General features: G+C 50.4%; 1 protein-coding gene across 2 annotated transcripts in view; it reads left to right on the top strand.

Annotated features, from left to right (window-relative positions):
- ARHGEF2 (Rho/Rac guanine nucleotide exchange factor 2) overlaps positions 1-19358 on the top strand; it is a 28207-nt gene extending 8849 nt beyond the window's left edge. For both annotated transcript variants that reach the window (XM_063104135.1, XM_063104134.1), the window contains 21 exons: positions 3778-3922; positions 6094-6161; positions 6464-6527; positions 7190-7319; positions 7543-7652; positions 7803-7949; positions 8563-8813; positions 9027-9152; positions 9515-9632; positions 9829-10077; positions 11743-11819; positions 12329-12498; positions 13832-13899; positions 14921-15121; positions 15514-15633; positions 15764-15831; positions 15972-16007; positions 16221-16271; positions 16476-16919; positions 17308-17491; positions 18234-19358. In XM_063104135.1, coding sequence (XP_062960205.1) covers positions 3778-3922; positions 6094-6161; positions 6464-6527; positions 7190-7319; positions 7543-7652; positions 7803-7949; positions 8563-8813; positions 9027-9152; positions 9515-9632; positions 9829-10077; positions 11743-11819; positions 12329-12498; positions 13832-13899; positions 14921-15121; positions 15514-15633; positions 15764-15831; positions 15972-16007; positions 16221-16271; positions 16476-16919; positions 17308-17491; positions 18234-18307 — 2901 coding nt within the window. In that variant the 3' untranslated portion in view covers positions 18308-19358. The remainder of the gene's footprint in view (positions 1-3777; positions 3923-6093; positions 6162-6463; positions 6528-7189; positions 7320-7542; positions 7653-7802; positions 7950-8562; positions 8814-9026; positions 9153-9514; positions 9633-9828; positions 10078-11742; positions 11820-12328; positions 12499-13831; positions 13900-14920; positions 15122-15513; positions 15634-15763; positions 15832-15971; positions 16008-16220; positions 16272-16475; positions 16920-17307; positions 17492-18233) is intronic.
- Positions 19359-22489: the final 3131 nt, after the last annotated feature.

Below are 22489 nucleotides of genomic sequence, written 5' to 3'. Positions count from 1 at the left end.
TCTTTTCCCAGCCCTGTAGCTTATCCTCCATCACTCAGTGCCCTTCACAGGCAATGACTCTGCACCTCTGCTGTCCAGGCACTGAGCCACAGCTGACTCAAAAAACCCTCCAGGGGCCCTCTGGTCACCATACAGAGGGTCTGGACACAGGCCCCCCATCTTGGGGAAGGAGCTGATGCAGTTGTAGCTGGAGCAGAGGCAAATCTGGGCACCACATGATTCTCCCAGAAGTCTTGGTTTGGACATACCTGATGGAGAAGCAAGGGCAGCTGAGAGCTTAGGCCTTGCTTGGAGAAGCCTGGGTAGGCTCTGCCAGGCACTGCTGCCCACTGGGGAGTGCAAAAAGCCAGAAGTCCAGGCTTTGGCATTGCCTTGTCTTTTGTGTATGTCATTGTTTTCCTTATCTCTCAGCCTAGGAAACAAAGTGGGGAGAAAAGGGGAGACCATGTCTGCCTTTGAGCTTTTCAGCAGTCAGCCACAATGCTCTCTGCATTCAGCCCTGTCTTTCTTTCCCAAAAGTGACCAAGATCTGTAATGACAATGGAAGGAAGGTTTGGGTTGGCCTTCTTCTGACTTCCAGAGGAAACCCTCATGGTCTAAGCTCAAAGGAAGTAGAAGGAGAGAAGGGCTGGGAGTCCTTTGGGAAGAGAGAGAAGGAGAAACAAAAGGAGAGAAAACTGAAGGCTTTGAAACTCTGACTAGGAATGAAGGACATCCCCAGAGCAGGGGCAAGGGTGCTGCTGAGACCCATGTCTTGGTGTCCATTCATCCATCCATTCTTACCTTTTCCAAACATGTATCGAGTGCCTGTTGTATACCAGGCATCGTGCTAGGTGCTTTCACATGCTTTATTCAGTTAATACTTGATGTAGCAATGGTGTAGATGGAAGCTGTGTAGCAACAAAGACTTCCCATGGGGCCTGTGAGGAAGAGATGGAACAATTCTAGATGCTGGATAACAGAGGACTGAACCAAGCAGGAAGGGCCTCTGAGCCCTGGGGGGTGGGTTTTGTGGACTGTGGAGTCATGGACCCTTTTGTTGGTGGTCAGATTGGGGTAAGGGAGGTGAGGTGCCACCCTGCTGGGGGGGGTGAGTAAATGGGAGATCAGTGTGATTATCTTAAGAATATGACAAAGAACCAAACAAGCCCATTCATCCCATCTCTGGAGCAGTAAGAGATGCTTACTGCGTACTGGCCCCTAGTAAGCAGGCCCTGTGTCCTTCCATCCTCACCAGCCTGAGCCCTGGGGCGGGCACAGGCTGCCTTTGGGACAATAGCGCTAGGCAGTGCCAGGGCCGCTTGCTGCTGGGCAGTGCCTGTGCTGGGATGTGCTGCTGCTGTGGCTGCTGCCCACTGCTAGCCCACCTAGAGAGGGGATCACTTCAAGAGAGGGTGAGTGTTGGGAGGTGAAGGAGGCAGGGCCCAGAGTACCTGGGCTGTCATGCATCGATGCCAGAGAGGGGAAAGGCCACTAGAGCCCCCATTATCTGACTGTCCCAGTCCTCTCCCTCTCTTTGCTGCTCCCATCAGAGCTGGTTCGGGCAGACAGGTGAGTGTTCATGGAGGGTGGAGGGCAGAGGGCCGGTGTGGAAAGGGGGACTTGTAGCAGCATTAGGGCAGATCTGCGGCACTGGTTCTGGAGTGACCCTGGTCCCAGCATGTTGTTCTTTTAAATACTGTTTTGTATTTGCTTGCTTGCTTTTAATTCAAATGTGGTAAGTGCTCAAACTTTTGATTTGTGTCATAGAGAAGGCTGGGAGGGCGGGAGAGAAGGGAGTGTATGGCAGTGAGAAGAGATATTTGGACTTGGTCTTTGAGGTCCTGTAAGGTTATTATTCAGAGGTGAATTTGATCTTCTAAAGAGCTATAATTTGGAGCAAGATAGATGGAGGTTAGACCAAAAGGAGAATTTTCTAGTGGTGCATGTAGGGAGGTACCAGCATAGGAAAAAGGAGGCTAGAGTTAGAGGCTACAGGCTGCTCAGCTTCCTAAGAAGGCCTAGGAGGGGGAGGAGGAGTTGGCCTGCAGTGAGGAGGAGGGAGGGAGGGGCCAGTGGAGGGGAAGCGAGAATGAGAAAGGGAGGGCAGGGGTGCAGGGCATGGGAAGGGGACCAGGAGATAGGAAGAGAAGGAAGGAGAAGAGAAAATTAGGTGATTGGTCTGGGAGGGTGCATGAGGAGTAGAAAGATAAGGGAATGACCTTTAGACCTCTGGGCTATGCTCATCAGTCAAACCAGATGTGCTGAGGAGAGAGAAAGATCTTGGGCCACCAGGAAGCCCTGAGACCCTGGGGCACTGTGGCCCTGTGCCCTCTGGCCCCTGCACTGTTGACTCAGACCCTCCACACTTCCCTCTTCTGTTCTAAGCACCAGGCCTGTGCTTCTCTTCCCTCCCCCACCACTTAACTGCTAGTGTGGCTGGAGCTGTGAGTCAGTGCAGGTCTCCTCACATCCAGGCCGAGAGCTCCCCACTGAGTTGTAATTCTTTCTCCCAGGGCCCCAGCCAGTGGGTGTCCTCCAACTCACACCCGCAGCCTTGGCAATCTGGATCCTGCTCTTGATTTCAGAGAGGCAGGAAAACCTTGGAAGGTGTGGTCTTATTGCCTTTATTCCTGCTCTTCGTCCTCCAAGAGTGGAGGGAAAATCCAGAGATCTAAGGGAGCAAGTGTGGAAGGTACTAGAATAGGTGGGAAGAATGGTATCCCCATTCTTCTCACTTTTTCAGGTGTTTTGGGAAGTACAGGGGCTTGAGGAGGGACAGAAAAGAGGTCAGGGAGAATGACATCACTTGCAGAGGCAGGGGGGAAATGGGAGAAGAGAAAGCCAAGATGGGAAACTCTAGCCTCAAATGTCCTGATGAAGGACACACAGTGTGCCCCATCTCTATTGAGACTGAAGCTGGAGGATGGAGGCTGGATGTCAGAAAGGACATCGTAGGATGGGAAAGACCAATTGGGTACAGAGCAATAGAAGGAGCTATCCTAGGTCTTGTCTGTGTAGGGTGGTATAAGAGGGATAAAAGTTAGACTGTGGGAGAGATTTTCTGCTGGCAGCGACCATGATGGCTGGCTGAGTTTCCTTTGCTAAAGATCCCAGAGGTTAGTGGGGGACATGCTGCCTCCCAGAGAGGCCCCAGTACCTTGACTGAGTGTTGGTAAAACAGTTAGAGGTTTGGGATCCTGCCCTCTGGGGTTGAGGTGGCAGTAGAGGCATTCTGCCTTCTTCAGCCAATCTAATAAGGGGATCTCCGGCCCTCCCATCCCGGCCCCCCCACTGTGACTGCTACAGAGACAGCGGCTCCAACACCGGTTGTCATGGTTATAAGAGGAGCTAACTCCCATAGATTGGAAAGCGCTGGTGAGCTGGCACCCTCTGCTTTGCCGGCTCTCCCCTCCTCTCTGCGCATCTTCCCTTCCAACACAGAGAAGAGAGTACAGCAGCTTGGGGGCGAGCAGAGCTGGGGCTGGGAGGTGGAGTGAGGACGTGGAGATTTAGAGCCAGGGAGATGAGTGGCAACAGGAGGCAGCCCAGCCGCAGGGGCCAGGTAGGTCAGGGACCCAAAAGCCTTTTTGGGCTGGCTCCCCCAGAGCCTGGCCTGGTCACTCCTGGAGAGCTGCCTCTGACACTCTGTGGCAGTCTCTGCTTTAGGAATTGGTGTCTTTCCAGCATCCCCAGGCAGGCATTTCTCCTTGCCCCTGCCTTCAGCCTGTCTCTCTGGATTCCGGGTACCCTGGCTCCTTCCAGCCTCACTTACTGTCTCTCTCACCCCTTCTGCAGACCCGGGAAAAGGAGAAGATGAAGGAAGCCAAAGATGCCCGCTATACCAATGGGCACCTCTTCACCACCATCTCAGTTTCAGGCATGACCATGTGCTATGCCTGCAACAAGAGCATCACAGCCAAGGAAGCCCTCATCTGCCCAAGTAAGTTGTTTGGACCCTGAATGTCACTCTGACTCGGTGCCCACTGACCCTAATCTTTCCATCTGTTCTTTCTGCCCTGGATCCATCAGGGTCACTCCTCTCTGAGCCCCAGCTGGGCCCAAGTGCCAGGGTCAAATGCTTGATCCCTCGCTCCATGTCCTCACATTGAGGGTGGTGGCTGCTGGAACATGGCATAAGCGGGACTAGCTGGGAGTGTGGGGGAGGGGAGGCTGGGATGGACCCCTTGCAGCTGTCGTCCTTTGGGTATCCCCCTTGCTTCCTGAACAGCTGCTGAGGGTTAGGGGAACTGATTGGAAAAGGAGCAGGAATGTTGTGCGTGTTGGGGTGGGGGGGCGGCTATAGAGGAGCTGAATGGAAAGCTGCCAGCCTTGCAGCTGGTTCTGCCCATCCTGTTGGGCAGAAGTGGACATTCAAGACTTCAGGGTCCCCTAGCCTTTTCTTTTCTATTGACTGTGGGTAGAACCTGAAATCTGCTGCTTTTAGCAGAGGATGGGATTAAGACTCAGATTTCTAGGCTGACTACACAGTGAGAAAGAGGGGTTAGAACTCCTGACCTTCACCCATGTCTGAGGACAGCCCTGTGTTTAGGTAGCATAAGCAAAGGATTCCTTCCTTTCCCAGGATGCTTATACAGAGAGCTCCTGCTCTGCCCCTCTCCCCCAATTTCTCCTGAATTTATGGGAAAGAGATGCTTCTGATTAGAGCAGCATGGAAGGTAATGTGACCTGCTACTGAATAGAGGGACAAAAGCTCTAGCCTCTAAATCCCTATGGAACTTAGGGAAGGAGCCCTTAGAAGGTACCAGTGAGGCCTCCCTACTTTCTCACTGCTCAATTTAGAGTTATGAAGATGAGGAGGGAACCCCAATCTAGATCCCTCTAGAGACCTGACAAAATTCCCAATCCGGAAGTTTGTTGCCAGGGGAACAAGGGAGGCGGGCAGCGCTATTTTGAGAGCAGGTGGAAAGCGGAGGTTCGATCCAGAGACACTGGGTGCTGGGGGTAGGAGAAGGGAGCTCCAGCAGGGTGGGGGCAGCTACAGCCCCCACTTCTGTCTGCCCCCTCTGCCCCACCCTGTTTGCCTTGTATTTGTGGAAGTGAGCATGGCGCTGGGTATTGTCTGAAGGAGTTAGCAGAGTTTCCTGTGTTGTTGGATGGGGGAGGGGAAGCTGGAGAGGGCCAAGGGCTGAGGGTATGTCTGGAAAGGGGACAGCTAGTGGTCCTGGTGCCTGGGCGTGGCTACTCCTCCTTTCCTCTCCTCTTCCCTCCTACCCTATGACAAGGTGTGGCGTAGGATGGGGGGGAAGCAGATGGAGTGTGGGAGTTGTGGATTTGCCTTAGTTGGGGAACAGGACTCCCTGAGCCTGAAAGGGAGAAGGCAAACTGTTTGGAGTCTAGAAGGCAGACAGGCTTAATGGGGAGGGCAGGGCAGGGCATGGCAGGGCATGGACCTGTCACCACTCTATCACTGCTTCATTAGCCTTGGAGCTGCTTAGGCCTAGCTAGAGTCCTTGGGCATGTATGTGGTGCACCAGAAGTAGCATGGCCTTTGGATTCAGGTACGCCTGAGTTTAAAACCCAGCTGTGCCACTGGCTGTGTGACCTGTGACAGATGATTTAACCCCTCCAGGACAGGCTTCTAAACTGTAAAGTGAGGACAATTGAATCTACCTCAACAGGTTGTTAGGATTAAGTAAATATGGAGTATTTACTAGCTGCTTGGTGAATGTTAATTTCCCCTTCTCTGCCCCTACCCCCATCCCAGCTGCGTCTGTGCTGTCTTCTGTTCTGGGGAGTCCTCTCTTCCATCTACCACTCTTAACTATCTTTGTGCTTCTTGAGCTCATCTCTGGCAGCCAGCAACCTCTTCTCCCTCTTGTCCATCCCTCAGGCCATCTCTGGCTCAGGATTGCCCACCTTTCCTGATTGCTTAATTTCATTTAATACCCATACCCCCTCACTTTATTTCCTGCCTGAAGGAAGAGGGAGGCGGGAGGAGAGGATTGGGGTGTGGTAATGGCCGAGAAGTCTGGGAAGGGGGAAAGTTCTCTGAGGATTGTGTGGCCAGGGGGAGATGGGTGTCTGCATGTGGGTGTGTCCCCTCCTGTACCACCCGGCCTTCCCTTCACCCTCTCTACCCCACCCTCCCAGCCTGCAATGTGACTATCCACAACCGCTGTAAAGACACCCTCGCCAACTGTACCAAGGTCAAGCAGAAGGTGAGACGGCAGGGAGGGCAGAGGGCTGGGGGAGAGGGTAGTGAGTGTGTGGTACCCTCATGCCTTTTCCATTCATTCCCTACCCTGTGTTCCTCAACCCTTTCCCTCACCAGGGGGCAGCCCAGACCCTCAACCCCAGGCCTCATATCCCTACAGCACTGGGTTGAGCCACCCTGATGCCCTTAACCACAGTGCCAGCTTTCTCCCGAGGGGGCCAGCTGCCCAGTTCCTGCCCCATACATATGGGAGTGATCCTTAGGTGACAGTTGTTCTTGGTATCTCTCTCTTACTTTGTCTCACAGCAACAGAAAGCCGCCCTGCTAAAGAACAACACTGCCTTGCAGTCTGTTTCTCTTCGCAGTAAGAGTGAGTAGTGGGGGACTAGAGGAGCCCGCATAAGACCCTGGGCCCCCGCCTGCTCAGCCCATGAGCTCTGCTGCCCCCCTGAGGTTGTTCCCAGGCACAGTGCCTTCCTCTGCTGGACTGGAAACAGATAGTGGGGGCTTGAGGGATGGTCCAGACTCTCAGGGCTTAGAGGCAAGACAGGAGAGTCCCAGTAGGGATGGAGGCTTGGGATAACTGGGTATCTGAGCCTAGACACATCCTGTATTATTATTATCAGTTATTTACACTGCATTTTGGGAATGTTGGTGGCAGCTGTCAAGTATAAGTTCAGACAGCTTTGGTGTAACAGAAAGAGCATGGTGCTTAGACAAGAGAGCAAAGCCCGAGTCCCTGCTCAGCCATTAGCTGAGTCATCTTGGATGAGTCTTTTAATCTTTCTTAGCTTCAGTTTGCTCATAGGTTTATTTGGGGGAAGAGATAAGATAACGCTCTAGTGAACATTAAAGTATTGCTTGAATGTAAGGTAGCATTATCATTATCACTGTAGTCATCCTTCTTGACTAGAGAGGGGCTGGAGGGGTGGTGGGACAGGATGCCTCATTTCTAGTTGAGGAGCCTGGGAGGCCTGAATCCCAGGAAGGCACCAGTCTGATGTTTACCTGCTCGGCATCTCTCCCTGACAGCAACCACCCGGGAGCGGCCTAGCTCTGCCATCTACCCATCTGACAGCTTCCGGCAGTCCCTCCTTGGCTCCCGCCGTGGCCGCTCCTCCTTGTCGTTAGCCAAGAGTGTTTCTACCACCAACATTGCTGGGTGAGCTTCCCTTTGGGGAAGGGGGAGTAAGGCAGACGGAGAGTGTGGTGGGGGAGACCACATGGGGCTGAGAGGTCCCTTTCTATCCTTGAGTTCAGAATTGTAGACAGGCAAGTGAGGAGAACTTGGGGTGACTGCTGCTCAGGTCCTAGCCTGGTTTCTTGCCTGGGAAGGGATCTTTTGCCCGAGTTGGGGTGATGCAGACAGCCTCCACTTCCTTCAGACATTTCAATGATGAGTCTCCCCTGGGGCTGCGCCGGATCCTCTCACAGTCCACAGACTCCCTCAACATGCGGAACCGAACCCTGTCAGTGGAATCTCTCATTGACGAAGGTGAGCATGCCCATACCTGGGGCAGAACTGGGGCTGGGGATGCATGGCTGGTGGGAGCCCTGGGAAGAACAGGGGAAAGGGATCTAGAGAAGGATGCAGGACCCAGGACAGAGACTTTGGCTCTGAGTTGCTTCCCCCACCAATGTCTAGGTGCTGAGGTGATCTACAATGAGCTGATGAGTGATTTTGAGATGGACGAGAAGGACTTTACAGCTGATTCCTGGAGCCTTGCTGTGGATGGCAGCTTCCTGCAGCAGCTTAAAAAGGAGGTGATGAAGCAGCAGGATGTCATCTATGGTGAGCCAAGACCACCCTAGTCTTCCTCTTCTCTATCAGGTCCTGTCGTATCTGTCTCCTTCTTTCTGCCAGCCCCCACTTTTCAAGACCTTTTCCCTTATAGCCCATTGGCCTCCAAGATCCTGCCTTGCACCCCCCAGGTTGCCTGCTAGGGCCCCCACCTCTTGGTGCTGTCTCCAAGCCCTATCTTTTTTTTTTTTTTTTTTTTGACAGTCAGCCAGTATGGGGATCCAAATCCTTGACCTTGGTGTTACAACACCGCACTCAAACCAACTGAGCTAACTGGCCAGCCCCCAAGGCCCTATCTTTATCTATTCTCCAAATCAGTCCTCAGTCTTTGCTCTGTGTCTGTTCCATGCTCTGTGCTGGGGACTGTGGGAAACCTAGACATGTGAAGACACATAATTCTTGTCCTAAAACAGCTTTACAGATTGAGAATAACAAGACATAAAGGTAAAAAATGATTAGAAAATGATCTAAGGTAATAATAATGCAGAATGTTGACCTGGAAGGGACCTTGAAAACCTTGTCTGAGCCCTGAGGTCCCCAGCCTAGGGCTGCACCAATTGTGGCCAAGCCAGGTTACAGGCCAAGTGTTCCATTGTCTTCACAGAGCTAATCCAGACAGAGCTGCACCATGTGAGGACACTGAAGATCATGACCCGCCTCTTCCGAACGGGGATGCTGGAAGAGCTACAGCTGGAGCCGGGAGTAGTCCATGGCCTGTTCCCCTGTGTGGATGAGCTCAGTGATATCCATACACGCTTCCTCAGCCAGCTCTTAGAACGCCGCCGCCAGGCCCTGTGCCCTGGCAGCACCCGGAACTTTGTCATCCATCGTTTGGGTGACCTTCTCATCAGCCAGGTGGGAAGAGGCAGGACACCTGGGCAATGCTGTGGAAGGTGTTAATGGGGTGGGCATTTCTTTCCTCCAAACTCTAGGGACTGAAGGGGAGCTGGGGAGAGCTAGAGAGGCAGGAAGCCAGCCTGTCTGGCAGGAGACCAGAGGCTTGTCCAGAGGATAGGGTCTGTGGCTTTGAGGGAAATGCTGACTTAGCCTTGTTCCCCTGACTTCTAGTTCTCAGGTCCCAGTGCAGAGCAGATGCGTAAGACCTACTCGGAATTCTGCAGCCGCCACACCAAGGCCTTAAAACTTTATAAGGAGCTGTATGCCCGAGACAAACGCTTCCAGCAGTTCATCCGGGTGAGCAAACCTCTCCAGGATCATGCTCAGATCCTCCTCATGGTCCAAATCCAGGCTTCTCCATTTGTGGGGGGTAGCACCTGTGAGCTGTACCCACATGGGGGTCGGGCATTCACACACTCTGGTGACCCATCCACTCATGGATCCTGTCAATAATAACCCCTCAGAGTGGTGGAACACATGGTAGTAGTTTCCCAAGTACTTTTCACAGCTTTGTCTGGTTGGTCCTCAGAACAAACCAGTGGCAACGTTATCCCCATTTTCCAGATGCAGTCAACTAGGCCAGTGTGAAGGAAATGGTTAAGGCAGGGCTAGTGCCAGAGCTTAGACGCCAAGTCTTTCTGTTGCCTCTTCCCTTGTAGAAAGTGACACGCTCAGCCGTGCTGAAGCGGCATGGAGTACAGGAGTGCATCCTGCTGGTGACTCAGCGCATCACCAAGTACCCGGTGCTCATCAGCCGGATCCTGCAGCATTCCCACGGTGAGCAAGAGGGCTCAGGGAGGGAGATGGCAGGAGAGGGCTTACCTGGGTGAGGAAAGGCTCAGGATGACCAAGGGAAGGGATAGGGTCAGGTGTGGAACTCTGGGCAGCCTTTAAAGGTAGAATCAAGATATGATGGAAATGGGGCGGAATAAACCTGGCTAAGCCATCCCCCATGCCAATCCCCTGGTGCCAGGGATTGAGGCAGAGCGCCAGGACCTGACTACAGCACTGGGGCTGGTGAAGGAGTTGCTGTCCAATGTGGACCAGGATGTGCATGAACTGGAGAAAGGGGCCCGCCTGCAAGAGATCTACAACCGTATGGACCCTCGAGCCCAAGCCCCGGTGCCTGGCAAGGGCCCCTTTGGCCGAGAGGAACTCCTACGGCGCAAGCTCATCCATGATGGCTGCCTGCTCTGGAAGACAGCAACGGGGCGCTTCAAAGGTGAGTGGCCTACTTGGCAGACCAAGCAAGAGTCTAGTGTAAGATATAGAGTGTGAAAGGCATGTGGCCCTTAGGATGGAGCCCTACACTGAGGGCAAGACTTAGTAGGAGGAAAAAACATGGTCTCTGTTGCTGCAAAAGTGTGAACTCTGCATTTAACTTCATGGACCGTACAGGGACTTCCTTATCAGTATTTATTCATTTCTTTGGTCTTTATGTACCCAGAGAGCTATCAGTTTTAACAAGAAAGACAAAGAAACTTTCGGACCAGAGGACAAGATCAGGGCAGTTGATTCCCACAGCTAGAATCCCTGGGGAAAGAGCAGGAGCTTTGGGAATGCAGCAGGGAAGGCCCAGAGGAGGAGACTGAGCCTGGTGAAAAATGCGCAGGGCAAAGAAGAGAGAACAGAGCAGGCCAAGCACACTTTGTTGGGGGCCAAGCTCACTTTCCCAAGCTATTTCCAGAATTTGTCTACACTGGCAAAAAGTCTTTCCCACCTACATCAAGGAAAGAGAATAGCAGGTCTCAGCTTTGGGGATGAGGAATGGGGGGACAAAAGTAAGCTGTGATACCTGAGGCCAGAGTCTGCCTGAGCTTCTGTGCCCATGTCATGAAATCCCTAATCCTAGGGCTTGGATATTGTCAGTCTTCACCAGCCTCCTTCCTTCATCCCTTTCTCTCCTTCCCATTCCTCCCACGCAGCAGCTAAGAATATAAACCATGGGGGTTAAAAATAGCAGGGCTGGAAAGCTTTATTTCTGAAGCAGTTAGCAAAAGCCCTCCCCTTCTGTGTGCCCACAGTTTAGTAAGATCCCCAAGGGCAAAGGGCAAGTGGGTTTTCTTGACTGTGACATCCAAGTTTTTCAGAATCGACCTTTGTTTCCTCCCTCAGTCTTAAAGTGCAAGACCCCATAGAATCTGAGACCCTGGAGAGTAAGGAGAGAAGAAAAATGAAGCAGGAGCCTGCTGGGGTTGAAGGAGATGGGATTAGTCAGAGATGGATGGGTGAGGGATGCCCTTTCAGTCCTTCTTTAGTGGAAGGAAACCAACTTTCTCCCTCCTTCCTGACCACAAGATAAGAAGTGGGAATATGCCAGGGCAGGGGAAATTTAGGTCAGATATTCAAAAAAGTTGTACCTTGGTTAGGTGTTAGGCATGGAATTTAAAAGATGAAAAAGTATGGCTCCTTTTGCTCTGGGAATCCTTATGACTCTCGTAAAAATCTTGGACCCTTTCGCCCAGAGAAGTACACATGTGCATTATTTTAATATGTAAAACTGTTTATACAACTTCAGAGGGTTTAAAGAACCCCCGAAGCAATGGATAACCTAGGGGGTCTGTAGACCCATGTTAAGAAACATGAATCAGTCAGGTAAGGAGGGTTTGCTGCACAGGCATTGAGTGGTCCTTTGTGGTCATCACTAGCCCCAAAATGTGTTTTATTGAATAGTACATGTGTCTTTCTCCCCACTCCATATTTCTGAGCTGTAGGAATGGGATGTAGGAGGTCTGAAAAGATGAAGAAAGCAACCAGAGGGAAGAAAGGACAGGAAGAGAGGACTCAGGAGCTCTAACCTGATGGGGCAGGCCTGGTCGTTGGGGAAGAGGGAAACAGCTTCTCACTGTCTAGTGCTGACTGTTCCCTGCCTTTATCCCTCTGCCAGATGTGCTGATGCTGCTAATGACAGATGTGCTGGTGTTTCTCCAGGAGAAGGACCAGAAGTATATCTTTCCTGCCTTGGTGAGACCTTCATTCTTCTCCTTTCTCAGCATAGACATGTGTTTCAGGCTCTTCTTGCTTTCTTCCCCAAGCTCAAAAGAGCCGCGATATCCCTCCAGAGTCAAACAGCTAATATTGTAACTTTTACTATAGTATTATTATAAAAAATAAGAATAACTAACAGATATTGTTACTGAGCACAGGCACTTTTACACCAGTGAGGAAGACCTATTATTATCATCCTCATTTTGTAGATGATGAAAGTAAAGCTTAAAGTTAGTTAAATAATTTGTTACGGGTCACATTTCTACATCTTTTCTGGCTGTCACCAAAGCCTGAGCTCTTAATTTGTATTGAAAGGTGACTCTTCGATCCTTTTTTTTGGCAGCTGTCCAGCATGGGGATCCCAACCCTTGACCTTGGTGTTATAATTTTTAATCCTTTGAGCATTCCAGAAGGATTGAAGACCCAAATAAATATCCAAAGGTCAGAATTCCCAGGCTTAATCCTTCCTTTCCCCTGACCGGCAGGACAAGCCCTCAGTGGTATCACTGCAGAATCTAATTGTACGGGACATTGCCAACCAGGAGAAAGGGATGTTTCTAATCAGTGCGGCCCCCCCTGAGATGTATGAGGTGCACACAGCATCTCGAGATGACCGGAGCACCTGGATCCGCGTCATTCAGCAGAGCGTGCGCATGTGAGTGTGTGTCTGCTACCTGCATGAGCAAATGGCCTCAGGGTACCTGCAGCATCGGATCCCAGACCACAGCATTCCCTGGGAATAGAACGCAGCATTCAGAGGTGGGGGCAGAGGCTGGGAGAGAGACAAGATGGCCTAAGACAGGAAAGGATACCTATGTTATTATGTCCTATACAGTCATATTTTATACACTGACAGCCCTGGCTACCTTTCAAGTGCAGCATGAGTTGACAAACAAAGGAATACTTTGAGCTGTCACATGGTGGCATACCTGCCAGCCAGCATTACAATTATAGCTGCATTAACATCTTGGTCTGTAGGCAGAGGCTGTTATTTTGATTGTATTGAGTTTTACCTTTATTATCTAAAAATGAATGAAAAAGAAGATAATGAAATCATTGATAATAGGGATGAGAGGAGCAAGTCTTGTAAACAAACTCAACACAATAGAGTCAAGAAGGAAATTGGTTAGTGTGCAAAAGGAGCAAATCTTTAGCTCCTGTTGACACACATTAGATTTGAGGCAGTCAACTATGTGACTAACTGTGATGAAAAAAAAGTCAAGTGAAGTACAGGTAAATGGATTCTTGAAGATTATGCCTAAAGAATGAACTCTAATTAGGATTTTTATAATTTTCTTTTTTTAAGCTTTCGGGGAATAGATTCTTTTCCACTTTATAATATGTAAACCTATTTTCTTTACTTCTATGACTTAGACTTTTGAACAAGTTTTTCAGAAAAACATGCAAAAGTATGAAATTGCCTGTTCTAAGAAAACAATTCAAAATACTGTCCCGTTAACAGTAGAGCCATAGTGGCCTCTTTATTAATAGTATTAATATTTATAATTGTGAAAATTAATGGTATTTATTGTAGTTGATTTTTTAACTTTATCCACATGAGTAAGACATAATTATGACTGACTTATTGAGCTTCTGTCATGTTGAAAGCACTGTTACATTTCATTTAATCCTAACAAAAAAACCTGTGAGGAAGATATTACCCTCATTTTCAGTTGAGGAAATAGAGAGGTTAACATCTGGTAAATATTGGAGCCAGGATTTGAACCCCGTTTGCTTGATGCCAAAGCCTGTACTTGACTGTATTGTGCTGCCTTTCCAGGCAACCTTTGGAGAGGTACATACCAATAAATGCAGATAATCAATGCTAAGAAAAGGAAAGTAGAGAGTGAATGAAGCCAGGTCGTGAGGCTGCAGAATCGTACCTAAAGAGGGAAGCACAGGACATTGTTGGGAAGGAAGGAAGGCTGATTCCTGGTGTGTAACATGGCTTCTGTCCTCCAACCTCACCTGACCTATTACCCCTCCAGATGCCCATCCAGGGAGGACTTCCCCCTGATTGAGACCGAGGATGAGGCTTACCTGCGGCGAATCAAGAGTAAGTCCACTCACAGGGAGCTCATTAAACAATTTACAATACATCCACACCATGGAATACTATCCAACTATTAAAAAGATGAGATAGCTCTATAAGGGCTGGTGTAGATCTGTATCAAAAATATATTGTTCAGTGAAAAAAGCAAGGTTTAAAACAATGTAAAGTGTATGCTACCATTTGTGTAAAAATGATACAGGTAGACATACGTAGATATGTTTTGTGTGTGTATATAATATTTCTAGAAGGATAGATATTATTACTATGGCTTCATCTGGGAAGGGAAACTAGGAAGACCAGAGTTGGGATAGTAACTTACTTTTTCACTATAGGGCATTATATTTGTTAGGGTATGATCTAATTGCTACATAAAATAACCTACAACAAAGTCAAGGGTTCAGATCCCCACCAGCCACCAAAAACAAAACAAAACAAAACAAAAATCAGTTCCTTAAAAAAAATAGAAGATTGTTCCTCTCATAAATAACAGCCCAAAGTGGAAAATGCAGAGTAGTCGTGCAACTCTGCCGTCTTCAACACGGGAGCTTCCATCTCTATGTCCAAATCGGCCACTCCAGCTCCCCCATCTCATCTGCATCCCAGCTAACAGGAAAGAGTAAAGCAACAATACCCGTTTCTTTTAAGGGTAGATCTGGAAGTCGCTCATATCCACTGGCCAGAATTTAGTCACATAGCAATGTCTAACTGTAAGTCAGTCTAGGATACATAGTCATTAACTGGGCAGTCATGTTTCCACATGAAACTTGTGCACATCCTCTAGGGAAAGGAAGATAGGAAGAATGAACACTGGTGGACAGTCTGCAACCCCTGCCACAAATCTTTTCTACTTTTGTTTTTAAAACAAAAATGCGTGTGTTACTTTTTCCAAAAAAAAAGTTTATCTTTTTTATAAATGCCAAAAAAAAAAAAAATTAAGTTCTGCCACTCTGCCCAACCCTACCCCTTACCCTGAGGGCTGGTGCCCCCCAGCCCTCCCGTTTGCTCACCTGTTCCTTATCCACAGTGGAGCTGCAACAGAAGGACCGGGCACTGGTGGAACTGCTGCAAGAGAAGGTTGGGCTGTTTGCCGAGATGACCCATTTCCAGGCGGAAGAGGATGGCGGCAGTGGGATGCCCCTGCCCACCCTACCCAGGAGCCTTTTCCGTTCTGAGTCCCTCGAGTCCCCTCGTGGCGAGCGGCTACTGCAGGATGCCATCCGTGAGGGTGAGGGAGCTCCCAGAGAAGAGTCCAGGCTCATGCACTCACCATCACAGAAATATGGATACATGGTTAGACCTGGACACACACAGACAAGGGGGATGTCAACCCCATAGTCTGTAAATATCCCTGAATGCCTGTTCTATGCCAGTTCCTGGGAAAGGCAGTGGAAGAGGCACACACAGTCTTTGCTACGGTTTGACACCTCTAATGATGCATATATTTATGCTGTTCCTTAAGCATCTTTACTGCCCTTTGCCTTATGTGGTTGTGTGAGTGATACCCACTGGCTGTGCAGGAGGCATTCCCCTGGATGGATGCCTGAATATTCCATGTGTATTGGATGAATGGCATTCCCCACAGGGTTCTATGTCACTCCTGTCCTCCTTTCCCCTCAGTGGAGGGCCTGAAAGACCTGCTGGTGGGGCCTGGAGTGGAGCTGCTTTTGACACCCCGAGAACCAACCCTGCCCTTAGAACCGGACAGCGGTGGTAACATGAGCCCTGGAGTCACTGCCAGTGAGTGCCAGGGCAGGGGACCGAGGTAGTAGGTGGGAGGGGCTAAAGAGAATGGGGTGAGACAAGGGATCGAGTGGTGTCAGGACCTGGGGAAATAAACTCAGCCCTTCTTTTTTCTCCTTCTCAACAGATGGTGAGGCCAGAACCTTCAATGGCTCCATCGAGCTCTGCAGAGCTGATTCAGACTCCAGCCAGAAGGTGGGTCCTCAAGAGTTCCAGGATTTGTCTAGAGGGTGGAAAGGGACAGCTGGCTTATGGATCCTCGACCCAGAGCTGTTAGGGGCAGGCACCAGTGACTTGTATGCCTGCTGACTTTCCATCCTTCCCCATTTCTGCAGGATCGAAATGGAAATCAGCTGAGATCTCCCCAGGAGGTGAGATGGGAATTTGATGGTATAGAAGATGGTATAAGGGAGGTTATTCTCAGTCTGAGAAATTGTAACCCAATTTGGAGTGGCAAGGGGAGAGGCTATGCTTCAAAGTATCTCGCCAGATACTGTTGTCCCCATACCCACACTTATTCAACTTCTGGGCAGTTCTCCCCTCCTGGAGCTTGGGCTCTGTTCCCACTCTTTCCTCTTCCTCAGGAGGCATTACAGCGATTGGTCAATCTCTATGGACTTCTACATGGCCTACAGGTCAGTGAGGCAAGGGCTAGAATGGGGAAGGGGAGGAGCCAGGAGATGACCACTTATGTGGGGCTGAGTCATCCTAACAGGGCTTTCTAAGTATTCCCCCAGTCCCGGCTTCTGGAGTGATGACCTGGTCCCTGGGCGTGAGGCTGAGGGGTAGAAGAAAATGGGAGTTTCTGATGTATCCTTCTGTCCCCATTCCACCCCCAGGCGGCTGTGGCCCAGCAGGACACTTTGATGGAAGCCCGGTTCCCCGAGGGCCCTGAACGGCGGGAGAAGCTATCACGAGCCAACTCTCGGGATGGGGAGGCTAGCAGGACCGGAGCTGCCCCAGTGGCTCCTGAAAAGCAGGCTACAGAACTGGCGTTACTGCAGCGACAACATGCGCTGCTGCAGGAGGAGCTGCGGCGCTGCCGGCGGCTAGGTGAAGAGCGGGCCACCGAGGCCGGCAGCCTGGAAGTCCGGCTCCGGGAGAGCGAGCAGGCCCGGGCTCTGCTGGAGCGCGAGGCCGAAGAGGCTCGCAGGCAGCTGGCTGCCTTGGGCCAGACTGAGCCGCTCCCAGCTGAGGCCCCCTGGGCCCGCAGGCCTCTGGATCCTCGGCGGCGTAGCCTCCCTGCAGGCGATGCCTTGTACCTGAGTTTCACCCCTCCACAGGTAAGGCAGCTTGGAGTAGTGAACTAACTAAGGTGGACATAAGAGGCCATAGAACCTGAAAGAAATTGGGCTGTTGGGGATTTGAGCCCAAATGAAATCAGGCAACAGATTTAAAGGATATGTATTGAGGTACGGGTTGGAGAACTGCAAAGAAATTTAGATGGATGTGGAGAGTGGGGGCATTAGTGGTACAGGAAAATACCATGGGTGGTAATACTGGAAGAAATCAGTTGGTGGTAGATCTACTGAAGGGGTGTTGTTGGTGAGCCCCAGTGGTCAGAGGCAGTCTTGGGACCCTGTAGAGCCCGCTGCCACCAGCTAAGCAGAGCCTGCGGTCTTCACACTGCTCAATCCCTGGCCTGCTGCTTTTCCTGCCTGCTGTCTACAGTCCAGCCGAGGCCCTGACCGCCTGGACCTGCCTGTGACTACTCGCTCCATCCATCGACCGTTTGAGGACCGAGAGAGGCAGGAGCTAGGTAGCCCCGAGGAGCGGCTGCAAGACAGCAGTGACCCCGACACGGGCAGCGAGGAGGAAGGTAGCAGCCGTCTGTCTCCGCCCCACAGTCCACGAGGTGAGGCTGGTGGAGGTGTGGAATAGAGGTGGAATGCAGCCTGGGTACAGGCCCTTGGGCTGTAGCTTCCAAATGGGCCCTACCTGACCACTGAGGCCTACAATAACTCTTGGGAGGGACACAGAGAACTTCCCATTTTGTCTGTTGACGAATGGGTGATGGAACTCTAGGAAGCAGAGTCTAGAGGCCTCTCTTCCAGTTGGTTGGTGATTCCCAACCTTTTCAAGTAGAAATAGATTTTTTTTTTTTAAAGATGACCGGTAAGGGGATCTTAACTCTTGACTTGGTGTTGTCAGCACCATGCTCACCCAAGAGAGCTAACCGGCCATCCCTATATAGGGATCCAAACCCATGGCCTTGGTGTTATCAGCACCGTACTCTCCCAAGTGAGCCACGGGCCAGCCCTAGAAATAGATTTTTAAAGTAAAAAATTTCAAAGACCTCCAAGTTCTTATGGTTGGGTCAGGGAATAGAAAATAATCAAAAGCTACTATGATTTTATATTATAATCTCAAAATATTTTGCATTTTATTAATCAAATTGTATCTTTGCATACTTACAAAGTGTACCAAGTACCTAGGTGTGGGTACATTGTTTGCTTTGTTGACAGGATTCACAGACCTCTGCCATCCCTCCATGCTTACAGAGCCCCTCAGCCCATCAATGGGGAGGCATTAGTGTAGGGGTACAGTTCCTCACAGGAGCCTCTGCTCACTCACTGGCTTTGCCTGTCCCCATTCAGACTTCACCCGAATGCAGGACATCCCAGAGGAAACGGAGAGCCGCGACGGGGAGCCTGTAGCATCGGAGAGCTAAGGGGTCCCTCCCTCGTGCCCTGTGCCCCACTGAAGAACATTACTGAGGGGGACAAATCCTGGGGACTCTAATCTGCCAGTGATGAGGGATCATTTGAAAGAACTGCTGATTGTCCTTGCCAGCTCTTGGGATCCTTGGATACCTGGGGCCATTTACAAAGCTGGGGGAATTAGGCCACAGTACCCCCTGGTGGCATCCAGAAGCTACACCACAGATGCCAGTTTTTCATGCCTTCTTCCCTCTACTTTAGGAAAATTTATTTATTTATTGTTTATTAGTTATGGGGGGAGAGGGGAGATTTAAAGGACCAGGGACATGGGAACCAAGCCATAGGGATCAGGGGGCCTTGTCCTTTACACTAGTGGGGTATATTCAGGTTTAACCAGGCAGCTGCTGGGTTCTAGCCCTAACACCTTTCCCCAGCAACACCCATCTTTAAGGAGAGGCTGCAGCCACAGGACCCTACTGCCCCTTTAAGGAGGGATGTGGGGAGGGCCATGTCGTTCTCCCCTCTCCCCTCAACCTCTTACTGCGTCTTTTCTTCTCTCCATCCTCCATGGAAACCCCAGGGAAATAACCTGGCTTTCTAGAGTTGATGGAATAGAGGCTGGGGGTGAGGGAAAAAACACATAGGGACCAGAGTGTTTTTTGGTGGGTTTTTTTTTTTTTTTTTTTTTTTCTCCCAAAGCCAACTGCACGTGTTTTATATTTTTAAGAGAAGATTGTAGGCAATTAGAGCAGCCTTCTATCTCCACATCTCTGAAGAACTTGAGGGGTGGGAGAGACAGTGATGTCTCCCTTCATCTACAGTAATGAGGGACCTGTTCTGATCTCTTCCCCAGCTGTTCGGAAAAAAGTTCTAGAGTGGGTTGGGAAATCTCTATGGACCCTGAACTCATCCACCACTTCAGCAACTGTGACCTGAAACCTCAGTGTGAATTTTGGGGATTTTTTTTAATGGACTCCCCAAAGCCCACCAGCCCCAGCCATTTTTCTGCCAATTTGATTGTAAAAAAAATTAAGCAGGGAAAATTAAAGACCTGGAACCCCATGAGGTGCTGTCTCTCCTAATATCTCCCAGTTCTGAGGGTGATGGTGAGGGGAAAGCCGGGCAGTGGCCTAAGTTCCTGTGAAAGGGGCCTTTTCCTCTCACCCACCGGAAGGGCAGTCTCTGCCTCACTGAACAGGGGGGGGCACTAACAAAAGAAGCTTCTGCAAATCTTTTTTTGTTTTCTTTATGCACACAAATACAAAGATAAAAATGAAGGGGCACTCAGTGAGGTTCCAGTGGCTGTGGGGATTGCAGTACTAGAAAACTTGTTTTCATATTATTCATGTGCCATGCTCCAAAACCACATCAGCCTATTGCCCCCATTTGACACAGTCCCTGTTACCCTCCAGTGTCATTCATTTTCAGATGCATCCCCGCCCTGCCTTGTTCATCTCAGAGTCCTGGGATGGCCCCTCAGTGGAGCTGCCCATTTGCTGCTTCTCCTAGAGGCAGTGAGAAATGAACTGGTTTCAGTTCTTGATTTTGGTTAGTTTTACTTCCTGTTCTGGTTGATACCCTACTCTTGGGCTGTGGGGGGAGGGGAGGAGTAGAGGCTACGGTTGTGTAAGTGCTGGTAGTGTGCACATCCCCTCGGAGCTGGGCTGGTGCAGGCCCTCAGCCAGAGAGAGGAGTTGCCATTGCATGGGGGGCAGGCTTAGAGGAGAAGCCAGCACTCTCCACTGCTGTAACTCTCACCTATCAGCACCTGGCCTTAACAAGGTGCTTTCCTGTCCATTACAGGAATCCTGGGAGGTAGGAATTGTTCTCATTTTACAGACAGGGGAGCCTAGGTGCAGAAGGGTTGCCAGGCCAGGGTAGGCAAGGCAGGAAGGAACCAGCCCTCCTAGTTCCAGTCGTCCACTTCCCCCACTGTGGCCACTCTCCCTAAAAATACCAGAGCTTCAGGTTTCAAACACAGACTCATGGCTCAGCAGGTGTCTGCCCTGTTGGCTGGAAGCAGCTGGGACCCAAAGCTGTAAAGGTGGAGAGGAGGGGGGAAGAATGGCAGGGTAGGGTGGGGGTGTAAGATAGCATCCAAATACCACCAAGGAAAGGGAGTGCAGCTTCCTCCAACATTCCCCCATGGATCCAGTGAGGGATGCTGGTCAGGAGAAATGGAAACCTGGAGACACAGTACCGAGTGTGGGTGTGGAGAAACCCACAGCTCCCTGGAGAGGAGCAACACTGCTTTATTCCTTCTCTTCTGCTGCCCCGTCCGCCCCCAAACATGGGTCAAAGTGTTTTTTCAGATGTGTCTGTTCCTGAGAGCTAGGTCCCTCCTTCACATTTTCACCATTCTGTCCCTTGATGACTCCCTGAACCCACTTACAGGAACTTAGAGTCTTAACCTCTGTCCCTCCTGCTGCAGTTTCAAAGCTCTCTGGCTTTGTCCTCTGGGGAGCCAGGGCCCAGCTTCTCACCAAAACATTGCCTTCTTTCCATTCAGAGAGGAGCTCCAAGCCTGCCATGCCCTGCCCACCTCCATCCCTGCACCCTTCCCCTTCCTCTCCCCACTAACAAGAGTAGGCCTGCTTGAGCACATTCATTTATCTCTCACTTGGACCTGAGTAAACTTTGTCAATATTTACCTCTGGGTCCCATAAAGCAGTGATGCCCCCAGAGGAGCCAATATCCGGAGCCCATCAAGGCCATCAGAGGAGCTGCTGGGGGTGGGAAGAGGGATACTTAGGTGGGGGAGGATTTTCCATCCTCCTGAGTTGGCTGAGAACAGACTGGTAGTTTTGGAACCAGTTTAAACATTATCAAAAGGAGGAAATTAAACATCAAGAGGCTAATTAAATCTCATTTACATTGCCTAATATGTTGTGGATTGGGTGGCTCTTTTGAGCCTCTTCTGCTTAGCAATTGAATGGAACTGGGGCAGAGGGTGCCTGAAGCCACTGTGGCCTCCCCATCCAGAGGAGGCTCTGCAGTGCTCCCAGATGCTGCTCCCGGATCAAGTGGCCAGTGTCCTGGGTTACAAGACTGGCCAGAGATCTTGGTCCCAGGGGAGCTCCATCCCATCTTCCCTCTGTCTCCTCCCTTTTTTTCAGGGGCTTCCCCGCCATTAAGTCCCTTCTGATGGCTAGCCTTTATACTGATGGGTCTCAGTGAATATGAAAGCAAAGGAGAGCCCCCTGCCTGGCACACCGTCAAAAGGGGCTTGAACTCAGTTCTTTTGGGGGGGGGGGCTGGCCGGTATGGGGATTCAAATTTCTCAGTTCTTTATGTAAGACTTTCATGATTTCAGAGCATGCAAAACCATTTCAAAGGAGACCTTCATGGCTCCCCTGCCCCGGTCTCCCAGCTGTCCCCTTGTTTCCTCTATTCTTCATTTTACATGGGGTGTAAGTATAACAGCTAATGCTGTATTTCAAGCACTGTTAAATCTTCAACAGCCCATTTTACAGGTGAGAAAACTGAGGGACAGAGAGGTAAAGTATCTTCCCTTGGTAAAGGTGTGAATCCAGGTACTCTTGGCATCAAGTTATGCTCTGAGCTATGCACATGGAGTAGGGAAGAAGACTAGCTCCACTTTCTGTGGTTTCCACTTCTCTGGTCTTACCTTCAACCTGCTTTTCTCCCAACCCCTTTCTATATCTCTCACCTCCCTTTGCCACCCTCCAGCCCCCAGTATCTCCCTGCAGGGGAACTACAGCTTTTGCACCTGAGGCCTCTGCAGGCACCAAGTTTCTGTGGGCACTACTGAGATGCTAAAAAAGATGGGGATTGCCAGGGGAAGAGGGTATTTTTTGCCTTGGTACCAGAGGACAAAGGACACTGTTTTCAGGTGAGAGTGGAGTGGGGAGGAGAGACAGTATGATGGGCACTGACCTCTGATCCATTAGCCTAGAACCCTTAGGGAAAATTTCCTGGGAATTCTTACAGAAGACAGAAATGGAGCAACAAATCCTTTTGTCTCACACTGAACTGGAGGTAGAATTGGGATAAAAAGTCAAGACAATTTGTGAATAATCTAGAAGTTTATTCTCAGATCCTCTTCTTTCCCACAACAACCAAATAGAGACTTAAGCTTTATTACACCCAGCCCTGACCTGGCCCCCAGCCTCCCCCACTGCGCCGCACCAAGAGTTGGGAATCAAAGATTAGACTTTCCCTGAGGGCGCTGC

This window comes from Cynocephalus volans, chromosome 8 (assembly GCF_027409185.1).
Source record: "Cynocephalus volans isolate mCynVol1 chromosome 8, mCynVol1.pri, whole genome shotgun sequence".
Lineage (NCBI taxonomy): Eukaryota > Metazoa > Chordata > Mammalia > Dermoptera > Cynocephalidae > Cynocephalus > Cynocephalus volans.
This window is presented reverse-complemented; position numbering and strand designations above follow the sequence as displayed.